Source organism: Tiliqua scincoides, chromosome 2 (genome assembly GCF_035046505.1).
Source record: "Tiliqua scincoides isolate rTilSci1 chromosome 2, rTilSci1.hap2, whole genome shotgun sequence".
Classification (NCBI taxonomy): domain Eukaryota; kingdom Metazoa; phylum Chordata; class Lepidosauria; order Squamata; family Scincidae; genus Tiliqua; species Tiliqua scincoides.
In genome coordinates, this window is record NC_089822.1 from 93943586 (window position 1) to 93955691 (window position 12106).

General features: G+C 41.5%; 1 protein-coding gene across 2 annotated transcripts in view; it reads left to right on the forward strand.

Annotated features, from left to right (window-relative positions):
* The window catches only part of NRG1 (neuregulin 1), a 124469-nt gene that overhangs the window by 100349 nt on the left and 12014 nt on the right, over nucleotides 1-12106 (forward strand). The window contains exons 4-5 of one of the 2 annotated variants that reach the window (XM_066613670.1): nucleotides 3583-3606; nucleotides 11351-11453. In XM_066613670.1, coding sequence (XP_066469767.1) covers nucleotides 3583-3606; nucleotides 11351-11453 — 127 coding nt within the window. The remainder of the gene's footprint in view (nucleotides 1-3582; nucleotides 3607-11350; nucleotides 11454-12106) is intronic. The other variant, XM_066613671.1, reaches the window with a different exon arrangement.

Genomic DNA, 12106 nt, shown 5'->3' on the forward strand with positions numbered 1-12106 from the left:
TTTCAGAATAGACAAAATTAATAATCGTTTTAGTAGCATGGAATAAAAGCTACATCATCAGTGACAGTCAGGCTTGAATCCCCATCTGTACTACCAACCAACAAAAGCTGTTAACATATTGACTGTTACTTGGTTCATGTTTCAGAATTAGAGAGTGAAGAGATTTTGCTTCAAATGTCTTGAATGACGTTGTACATCCATAGCTAGATTTTATTACATTGCTTCAAATGCACATTAATGTACTGTAGTAGGTACTTTGCCAGATTGTTGTAAAACGCAGCTGATTTTTATTTTTTTTTAATCACAATCAGTTTGAAGACACATGTAGAATTAACAAAGGTTCATGCACATTCCCTCCCCCTAATGGCACAATTTCCCGCATAGAAGGATTCACACAGTTCCCTCCACCAATGTGTGCCCAATGACAAGAGACAGACCACAGAACTTTATGCTGCCTATGCCAATGTGGATGAATTTTGTTCTCTGGGTATTTAAAGTAATGTTCCCTGACTTAAGGCCCAATCCTATCCAATTTTTCAGGCCCACTGCAGCCACGCCAATGGGGTGTGCACTACATCCTGTGGTGGGGAGGCAGTCACAGAGGCCTCCTCAAGGTATGGGAACATTTGTTCCCTTACCTCAAGGCTGCAGTGCAGTTGTACTGGAGCTGGAAAGTTGGATAGGATGGGCCCTTAGCTATCAGAAATGATAAAATATAACAGGAGCAGATTAAGTTGATATAACAGGAGCAGATTAAGTTGGAGTCGATATACAACAATAATTATTTCAGAAAACATAAGTATATGGAGCTTTCTAAGATCAAGAGAATGTTGTTACGTATATCAAATATCAGTTGGAGTGATATGCATAATATTCTGGACTTTAGAATGAGTGATGCATGTTTCCTCAGCATGATTTTTATTTAGGTTTACCCACCAGGATGTATTTTTGTTTAAGGATGTATTTTTGTTTAAGTACCAGTTGTCCATTAAATTATTTCAAAGAGAAGCTGTCTGAAATGAGTGACTTTTGCTGGCATTAAATTACATCTAGGCTGTCTATCTTACCTGCAAACTAGCATAAATGTTGTAAAATATATGCATGAGCATGTCACTAACTGACAATTTAACCAAACTTTCTATGCAACTAATATATATTGTAAGTAGTGTTCATGTAGGCATGTAATACTGGCTCACTAAGGGGAAAGTATGATTTGTTTAACCCTTAAAATGTTACTGATTACGCTTGGGAGATTAGGTACTCCCAGCAAAAAATATATAAATTTTTTTCACAGTAGGATTCAAAAGTATAGTAAAATGAATGTTGGTCTTGTTGAAACATAGAGCAACAGAAAGGGAGATGGATTTTTTTTTATATTTGTTTTTAAGTGTAGAGTAGGGATCAATGACTGCTTCTCAAAGCTGAATGCAAATATTTGATACAGGAAATGAGTATAATGTAATGTAGGCAGCCACAGGAATTATTGTACAAGTTGGGCATCCCTTATCTGAAATGCTTGGAACCAAAAGTATTCTGGATATTTGATTTTTCTGTATTTCAGAATACTTGTATTTACATAATGAGTGATCTTAGGAATGGGGTCCAAGTCTAAACACAAAATTGACATATGTTTCATACACATAAACATAGCCTGATGTCTACATCGTCTGCAGGTAGTTTTTACACAATATAATAATTTTGTGCATGAAACAATGTTTCTTTAGGCAAAAAAATGGGGAAAAGTCATGTTGGGCGCAATCCAGAAGCACCCTTGGGCCTGCGCAAGACCCTTGTGCCAGCCCAGGAGGGTTGCAAATGTGCCGTAAAGAACATTTGCGCCTCCTCACGAACAAGCTGCGCCAGCACACAGAGGTGCGCTGACACACGGACGCTGAATCCAGCTTCCGTGGCTGCTTGTGTGGTGAGTCTTGCATCGACCGATCTAGGCTAACGCAAGGCTCTGGAGTGGGCAGCGAGAAGGAGGGAGAGAGGCGTTCCAGTTGGGGAAGGGGGGCAGCAGGCAGCCCTGGTACAGGTGGGTGGGGAGCGGGAGGCGGGGCTGGGACCCAGCAGTTATGCCAGATAACAACCCCCATTCCCCAGGAAGTTCAGAGCGACTTGAAGGTGCTCCGCTCTCCTCGGAGTTGCACCACCTCTGGAGGTGGCGCAAGTTCAAAGTGACCCATAGGGACTAGGGTGCCTTACCCGGAGGTAAGGCGAAAAGTTTCCCCTTATCTTTGGCTGAGCCACTTTGGGCCCCTATTCTGCATTGGATACAGTGCAAGCCTCTTGGCTTGCCTGTTCCAGCACAGGGTAGGATTGTGCCCATTGGTGCTCAAAGAGGTACTGTATTTTGGATATTGGTATTTCAGAATTCCGGATAAGGGGTGCTCAACCTGTATTGCAAAATTGCCATACTGCACACACACATACAACACACACATCAAGGTGGGCTTTCCAAACTATGTCAGTTCAGAAATAATTTCCCGAGAACTGTGTGAACTAACACCATTAGTAGTGTTCCTTATTTGTGAAAATGGTCATAGTTTCCTTGCCACAAAAGTTGCTTCATTTAGTATTCCAAGCCAAATGGTTGGAGCATGGCAAACACTAGTAAAAGGGAGCTTACAGACTTCTAGATTTACCTGAATTGGGCCTAAATATTATTATTCTTCAGGCCACTGCAGACTACAGCTATGGGAGAGCCATTCTTTTATGTCTCCTATTTAACATCAAAAAAACAAAGGAAAGGTAGAAACATTTCTACCAGGGAATTCCAGTGGGGTTATAATATTCTGAAACAGTGTGGTGGTGTCATGTTGTGCATTTCAGAACACTACTTTAAAAAGAATTTCCAGCAATCCCTGGATGTTTAGATAGCTTCCTCTATTCCTCATTCCTCTCCTAAGAACTCTATTATAGAAAACAGTCAACAAGCACATCTCATCTATGTGTCATGCTAAGAAATCCCACCACATGTTGACAGAAAAGCCAGGCAGCTCTCCAGATAGTGCTGGAAAGGGCACAGAAATGGCACTGGAATTCCCCCACTGAACCTTTGTTCTAGCTTAGTTAGGAACTACACAGGCTCACTCTAGTGAAGATTTCTTTGTCTTAAGTGCTCAGTGCACATAACAGACTGAAGAAAGGCAATTCAATACACCCCCAAAGCATAAAAATGTTTGCCATATTTTGGAGGCTTGCTAAATGCTGTATTGCATAGGGATTGCAAAAAAAGTCCCATTGTTTTTGTATCCACTTGGGCAGATGGTGCAATACGTATCAGCAATATCTTTAAGGGTTAAAATATATTGGAGCATTCACCACATTCTTCTAATAATACACAAATACCAGTGTGTATTTGCTTTACGCCACAATTTCTCTAATGGATATAGGAGCCTGCCAAAGCTTACATGAGCCCTGCCACATTAATCTCATGCCATTTGTCCTGTCTTGGTTGCAGAAATTGAATAGGTATAATATTCATGTGCAATTTGGTTTCTTTTTTTGGTACAGTGTATTGCTCTTTTCTGAAACTATATCCTTTTTCTTTCTTTTTATGTCAACTTTCTGCATTGGCAGAGCATCTTGGGATTGAATTTATGGGTATGGACCAATCATTCCTTTTAGCTTTCAGATTTTAAACCCTGAGAGATTGAAAACCTTTTCCCCCCTCTTCAATTCCTAATCAACTTCCTTATGCTTTAGAAGGGATCATACAGCCATAACAGTTTTTGTCTGTTGTCTGCACTTAACTCAGCATTCATAAACATACATAAATTGCTGGGGATTATGCTTGAGGTTGTTGTAAAAAGACTGGTTCCTATTAGATTGTTCAGCACATTTTTAACTTTTTGCTTTTGCATTATAGTCTAGTATTGCTGCTGGGTGTTAGAAGCACCTACCAAATTTCCATGCTGGCTAGCAGAATATATTCTTTCTGCAGGAGGAAAAGATTACAAGGCCCCTATTTAGGAAACAGGGACAATGTATGGTTAATCTGATCTTCTAGCTTTCTGCCAGCAGAAATCTCACTGCAGTTTAAGAGAGGATTTCAGGAGTAAGTTGCTGACTGAAGCACCTGTTGATCCTGGCTTCTGCCAAGCAGGGGCAAAGTCCCAGAAATGAGGCAAAGCAAGGTGGAACAGTTCTGAATTGATATGAGGGATAGAGACAGTGAGGCAGGACGTTGCCAAGATCGAGAAACGAGTATAGCAACAGAGAACTAACCAGAAGATTTTATGCATCTGGACCACATGCCATGACCTGCTCTGGTTTATTGTTGGTCTTGTTAAACACATGAGGACAAAAACATTTTTAACAAATATAGAATAAGAAAGACTAGGGATCTACAACTGCTTCCTGGAAATGAACAGAACACTTACATTTTGGTCCAAGGGGCTTATTACAGGATATGAACAGAACAGAACAAACAGGATATGTTTGTTACCTTTAGTTCCCTGTTTTAAATAAAGCTTGGTGATGATGCTCAAGCAGAATCCCCACTGATATCTTAGGTCAAGATGAACTATGGGCTCAAATTTTAACGCCACCAAAACACTCCTCTGTCCCTTGTTAGTGAAAGATAACTCTGAAGTTGCATATTATTTGGTGTTGATTGAACCACTGATACTCTGTGAATCAGTCAGCAATGGAGTATCTGGAGTACTTAGATCTAACCTACAATTAGATCTGTGCGCAGGGTCCAGAGAATGCTAGCAGAGCTTCTCTTGCAAAATGGGGCTTTCCTGCTTTCTCCTTCTTCCTGCAGCTTCTTGAGCACCCTCCCTTCAAAAAAAAAAAAAAACAATTCCTGAGAATCCAGGAACAGTGTGTTATGTGGCATGAGAAGCTAGAGGGGGGACCAACAGAAACCAAACACCTTTTGTATATGCACAGATTCAAGTCCACTCAAGAAAGGCACACTCTGGAACGCACCCAGTGTCCTGAGTGTTTAGAAGCAAAACACTAGTCTATACCCAATGCCCTGGTAACATGTGATTTCAGAATCATTCCTCAAGGTACAGCAGCAGCCCTGGCAATGTATGACTGCCATGTGTGAACAAACCAAAAAGACAAAGCGTGTACTCTCAAATGCTCTTAAAAGAATTTCTCATCAAGGATCAAGAAAAAGGGTTACAATGCTACATATAAAAAATATATATATCTTACCTTTCCTACCTGACCCATGACACCTTTATGTTGGTTCTTTTACTATGACTACACAGTGCACATTCACATAAACCTATGGAAGGATACCGATTTGCACAAGGAAAATTCAATTCAAAAGCCCTTACAGCAGTGGTTCCCAATTTGTAAGCCATGGCTTGCCAGAGACCAACAGAAACCAGCCGGGGGAGCTTCAGAATCCTTGCAAAAAAACACCATCCTATACAGCGTATAGAATTGTAACCCTAATGGGGAGCTGCAGCCAATGGCTCAGTAAGTCAAGGGAGCCACCAGTTGAAAAAGTTTAGGATCACTTTGAATGAAAGTATGAAACGTTAGGATCACTGCCTTACAGGATCATCTTGGATGAAAGGGTGCCATTCACATAAGTACCTCAAATTCAAAGGTATCCATAGCTTGTTCCAATAAAAAGGACCATGACTATTCAAATTACATACCCCAACAAAGTGCTGTCATGAAAAGCCATTGGCATATTCCCTTAGTTGAAGCTGCTGAATTTAACATAAGTTACTTATGCTCGCGGCATTTGAAATTCAGATCTGAAACCACCTAAAGCACATTAATTTCTAGCTATAAGCTAACAAGCATCAGAATAGCTGTACCAATGGCAGCAAGATGAGCTCTGCTTCTCCTGTCAGGGCCACTGTGACATCAGAACATAGCAGCCAAGACATCAGAGAGAAATTTTTCATTACTAAACAAGTGGCTGACTGAAACAGCAGCAGAAAGTTATTCCCAGCCAGGATGATTTTCAAAGCCATAGGCATGTTGCACATTGAGCTGCGGACAGGGTTGCCACCAAAAATGGCATCCTTGTGACAATTCCTACCTCTACATGCATTAACATCTAAGGGCCCAATCCTATCCAATTTTCCAGTGCCGGTGCAACTGTGCCAATGGGGTGCGCGCTGCATCCTGTGGTGGGGACACCTTCACAGAGCCCTCCTTAAGGTATGGGAACATTTGTTCCCTTACTGTGGGGCTGCATTGCGGCTGCACCAGTGCTTGAAAATTGGATCAGATTGGGCCCTAAGAGTACTGACACAGCATTGTCAAGTATTCCCAGACATTATTGCAGAGAGGGAGATGACACACCACGGGGGATGCCATTTGGGGCATCCCAGGGCACAATATAGTACAGCTCTGCCTTTTTAATTATACAACATTTTTATACCACCTTTGTGTGCAGGTGGGACGGAAGAGAATTATTTGCACACACTCATGACTGGAATTATGTGTTAACTCTTTCTGAACCGCACTAGTTCCTCTTTACTGGACTGCATTAAGCATGACTGTTCTAGCGGATGTGCTATGGTCACATAATAAGGCTCCAGCTGCTTAGTTAGTACCTCAGTCAGTCAATGCTAGGTTAGGAGTTATGCTGTATGTGAAATCCCTTCCAACTCTGCTTCAGTCTTATTTTCAAGCATTTTTCTTCATTCTTTTTTCCAGTTATCAAGCATGCTGTGCCAGGCTTATAGTTGACTCCTCAACTCTTAACCTTCTTTCCCTTCACTTCTGCTTCTCTCTTGCTCTCTTTCATATTTGTGTTTGCTTCCCTCCTGACTTCTTGTTCTTGAATTTTATTTGTATAATCAGTTTCAACATTCTAGTATTATTTTCTCACAAAACTGACCCTTCCTTCCCTCTTAATAAATTGATACTATTAATTTTTATCTGAATATGTTTAGCCACTTGTTGTTTGATATTTATTTTGGTTTGGCTTTTAGGAAACACTTTTCCAACAATAAGATGCATTGTATCACAGATATGAAGACATTTACATTTCAGTCTCTGAAATCATGTCTCCGTTCATTCTGAATGTCAAGCTGTACTGATATCTTATATTACGATTGCATAAAACAGACAGCCATACTACACACAGATCTGTATAACACAACACTAGTGGTGTTTTAAAGCGGAACAAGCTGCTTTCAGAGGGGAGAACAGAGATCTGACAAGGATTTGCTTGAAGAAGTCTTTCCCCACCCACCATTTATCAGTTTCAAATCCATTCCTCCAAGCAGAAGTAGCCCTTCTGCCTCCCACAGATTCCAATTTGGAGCCACTGGAGTGAATAAGTGGTGGCAGGTTAAGGGTGGGTGCCAGAAGAATTCAAGCACCCCTCTCCTACTTCTCTGACCCTTCTCCAAACATTGCATTTTCTGTTTAACAAGCATTATGTTGTGTGCATCTGCAGCTAATGCCTTAGAGGTGTTTGGAAAATGGTATTATTTACCTTACTCAGAAGTGAAACCATTGTGTTCAGTAAGACTTAGGCTGTAATCCTATGTGACTCGCCAGAAACAGACACCTCTAGTAATAGCTAATTCACAGCCCAATCCTATGCTGCCTGGGGCATGGGGCTGCCACAGCACCGAACATAGCTGCCGCAGCATCCTAAGCACAAATTTGACAGCACTGGTGGCTCCTCCGGGGAAGGGCACTTTCGTCCTCTTCCTCTGGGTAAGGCAAGTAGCCCCACAATGGGGCTACTGAATTCTGCAGCAACCCTTGGGTTACCATAGAATCAAGAGCCTCCATGGATGTGGATCGTCCGGTCCTGCATCCCTCCTGCCCCACTCCTTCCCCCAGCATGCCTCCTCCCCACCCTCCCCCTGCCCTGGAACACCTCCTCCCCACGCCCCCACCTACCTCTCTGCTACCTTGCAGGTCAGGCAGAGCCATGGGTGATCCATTGGCGTTAGCCCAGCACCAGCCGGTACTGAGCTAGCACCGGTGCTGAGAGCTGTGTACATGCTTTACGGCACATTTGTGACACTACCAGTGGAGCGCCAGCTGTGCGAGCTCAGGATTGGGCTCTTAGTTCTTAGGTCAGTACACACTGACCAGAATGACGTTCATGTGCCTGAGTATCCCTTTCATCCCTGCATTTGGAGACTTCATTCTCCAGTATTTGAAGGAAACAAGTTCCTATGAGCACATAAGAAAAGCTCTGCTGGATCAGACCAGAGGCCCATCTAGTCCACATTCCGTTTCCCACAGGTACCCACCAGCTGCCTCTGAGAAGCCCAGGAAACAAGGCATACTTCTTTCTCATCATTGCTCCCTGAAACTGGTATTCTGAAACATCTGACAAACCTGGAAGCCAACACAACTCGTACTGATAGACCTGCCCTCCATGAGTTTGTCCAATCCTCTGTTAAAGCAATCCAAGCAAGTGGCAACCACCACATATTGTGGCAACAGCTTCCACAAACTAATTATGTACTATGTGAAGTACCTCCTTTTGCCATAAATCTCCTGCCAATCAGTTTCAATTAATGCCCTAGTATTGTGAGAAAGAGAGAAAATATATCTTTGTTTACTCCATACAGCATGCATAATTTTATAAGTCTCAATTGTAAGTCCTTAATTGCCTTTCTCCAAAACTAAAAAGGAACACACACTCTGGCCTTATCATAAAACATAAAAAGGTGTTCCAGCCCTCTGATCATTGTGTTTTCAGATCGCTAATATCCTTCTTCAGGTGAACTGACCAGAATTATACACAGTATTCAAAATATGGCCACACTATAGATTTATAATGGCCAATATAATATTAGCAGTCTTATTCTCAATCCCTTTCCTAATGAACCCTAGCATGGAATTTGCCTTTTTTTCATCACTGCCATACACTGGATCAACATTTTCATTGATCTGTCCACCACAACCGAAAAATCTCTTTCTCTTTCATCACCAACAGCTGAGATTCCAATCAGAATATAAGAAGTTTGGATTTTTGTCTCAGCATACATCACCTTGCATTTATTGATACTGAATCACTTTGGCCATGTGTTTGCCCAGAAATCTTTTAAGGAATTTTCACAATCAGCTTTGGTTTTAACCACCCTTCATAGTTTGGAGTCATCTGAAAACGTGACTGTCTTGCTCTTTACCCCAACTCCAGATCATTTATAAATAAGTTTAAAAGCAAGCGTCCTAATACAGATCCCTGAGGATTCCATTTATTCCTTTCTTCCTCTGTGAAAATTGCCCATTTATTCCTACTATCTCAGTCCTATTGAATTTAATTCATTTTAAGTGACTTAGGGCACAATCCTAACCAACTTTCCATCACCCAGGTAAGGGCAATGCAGCTCTGAGGTAAGGGAACAAATATTCCCTTACCTTGAAGAGACCTCCATGACTGCCACCCAATTGCAGGAAAGACCCCCAACTTCACCCTCTGGAGGTCCTCTTGAGCCCACTAGAAGCTGCGGACATCATTCCGCGACCTGTGCTGGTCTCCAACAGAGCCTTAGAGGTTAAAAAGTCATCCCCAGTTTTACAAAAATACTAGAAGTGGCGTTTTTAACGCTTTATAAGCCATTAGGAGGCCCGGGGAAGCCTCTGAGAACCCCACAGACTCGATCCACTGATAAGTGAATCCACAGATACAGGATTCAGGGAAACTGGGACCCCGCTGTATAAAATAGTAATACATTCCATTTTCTAGTAGTCTTTTTATAACTGTTTCTAATCTGGACACAAATCAAAGCCTTCATAGGGACTCTGCTCTAGGTAGAAGAAAAATTGTCAGTTGGAAAGACAGATAGTAAGAATCTTCTCACCTTCAAAACCAAACTCTCTAGGCTAAAACATCAGCCTCAAACACATATGCTGAATCCAACCCCTCCACTCCTGTAAAATGCCCTGAAAGGAAAGCAAAATTTTGTCCAGACACAATCAGCATGGAACTAACTTCCTTCCTCCCAAACAGTGTGTATCAATAACATACCACAGCATATCAGCACACATTGCCAATGACTGGTCATTGCCCAGTATGATGTAATCAAAACCTATGCCGGGTCAACGTCTAAGCAAATATTTACATTCTTAGAAACAACAGTGACCGCAGAAGCTAAGAATTTAGAACCTAATGTAAGAACTGCCAGAAATCAATTTGAGTGAACAGCAGACCAGCTCCAAGCAGATGTCTTATCTGCAAACACAGAAAGACTACCAGACCAGGAAATGGTCAAACTCAACCCTCTCTCAAGGGCAGAAACAACAGGTGTTCAAGTCCGATGACAACCTCATCCCCAAGAGAGTTGGAAGTGGTTTTTCCCCCTCCCTTTAAATTTAAAGCTAAGTTAAAGTATGTTTCTGAAAACCATACACGTTAATTGCAACTCCTTGTTTGGGCCTTTACAACTCTGTGTTTCCTGTCTGGGTGAGGTGGCAAGTAAGCAATGTTTATGTTAAAAATTTAATGCCTTTCTGAGCAACAAAAGACAAAAAAGAATACAAACAGTACAAATTGGAGCTTCTTGGGCCAGTTCATGGTGACCATCAGTGTTCTAAACGTACCATTTCCCTGGCTCTGCGTACATGTGATGCTTTGCCAAGTGTGACAGGCAATGGTATGTGGTTTCTTTTCCAACCCAAACATTACTTGTCCTAAGAATTACTTTATAACGATAAAATATCTCCAAGTGAGGTCACTGCAATGAAGCAGACTCTTTGTCAGACAACAGTCCTTTTTGCTACAATTATGGCATCTATGCAATCATGTTATTCTGTCTGTGGTACAGTGCATTGTTACCTGTTGCATTCTGTTCAATTTGGGGTGTTTCTTGGGTTTACAGTTAGACTGGATGGATGACTGATCCTTAATTGGGTGTGTCATTTTTACTGGGGACATCATTGCAAGCCAAGCTCAAATGTAGTTGTAATATTTCTCTTGCAAAGATTGCTGTGATTGGAAAAGCCACTGTGTATTTTAAAAATACTGAGGAGCGGGAAGGGGGAAATATTGTTCCCTTTGCTGTGGAAAAGCTACGCTTGTTCCAGCAGTCTTTGCAAAAGGAAAAGAGAAAAAACAGTTTCTACACTATACCTTTGTTTGTTATATCAGTGTATTTTATTTCTATTTTTAGCAGACATTTTTTGAAACATTAAATACAATGGTGTTAAACAGAATTCTAAAATTGCCAGTTTACATTAATTATATTAGTCTTAACTTCATAGTCATTCATCACCTGTATTCCATATTCCATCTTATTTCCTGAACTTCTATTTTTGAATAGCAATTGTGACTTATATTTCATCATTTGAAATTGTAAGATTTAGTTTATAATGTGGTGGTCATTGACCTTTACTGTGATTCACTTTCTAAAGGGCATTTTGTAACCTTCTCTTTTTTGTCCCTTTCTAGAAGCTGAGGAACTCTACCAGAAAAGGGTGTTGACCATAACTGGCATCTGCATTGCTCTCCTTGTAGTTGGCATCATGTGTGTTGTGGCCTACTGCAAAACCAAGTAAACTTTCCTCTTCCTTTCTATATCTATCTTTGAGGGATCGGGACCCTCTCAAAACAAGAGAAGTGTGTCTGCAACTGTTGACACAAGATTAGGCAGCTAAATAGACTTGAAGAAGATGTCTCTGTAAATTTACAGTATTGGTATATACCAGCAGAGTCCTAACTGCAAATTGCTGCATAAAGAAAAGCGATCTGGAAATTGCACTTTCTGTTCCACGCTGCAGTCTCCTATCTGTCCACCCAGTCTTCTCAGAAACTTGTACTGGGCAGCCACTTCTGCTACCCGTCACCCCAGCAGGCTCTGCACCCTGATTTCCAGGCAGAAGCAGCTGCTTGATGCTGGTTTCTGAGAAGAGCATCTGGAAAGACAGGAGGCTGCAGTGCGGAACAGAAAGCACCGTGCCTGGATGGCTTTCTCCTTACACCGCATCTGGTCCATGGGCTGTGGTTTGGCAGCTACTGATATTTAAAAATATAGTATATAATCAGACAATATTTACCATAAGAGAGGATCCCTTAGATTTTTTTGATCTAATTCATAATCCTCTGAGAGCCAAATTACACATTACATTAACTAAGGTGGTCAGTTTATTAAACAGAAGCTTAGGGGGCTGCAAAACAGAGCAAACCCCATCAGGGTGTTTGGAGGGG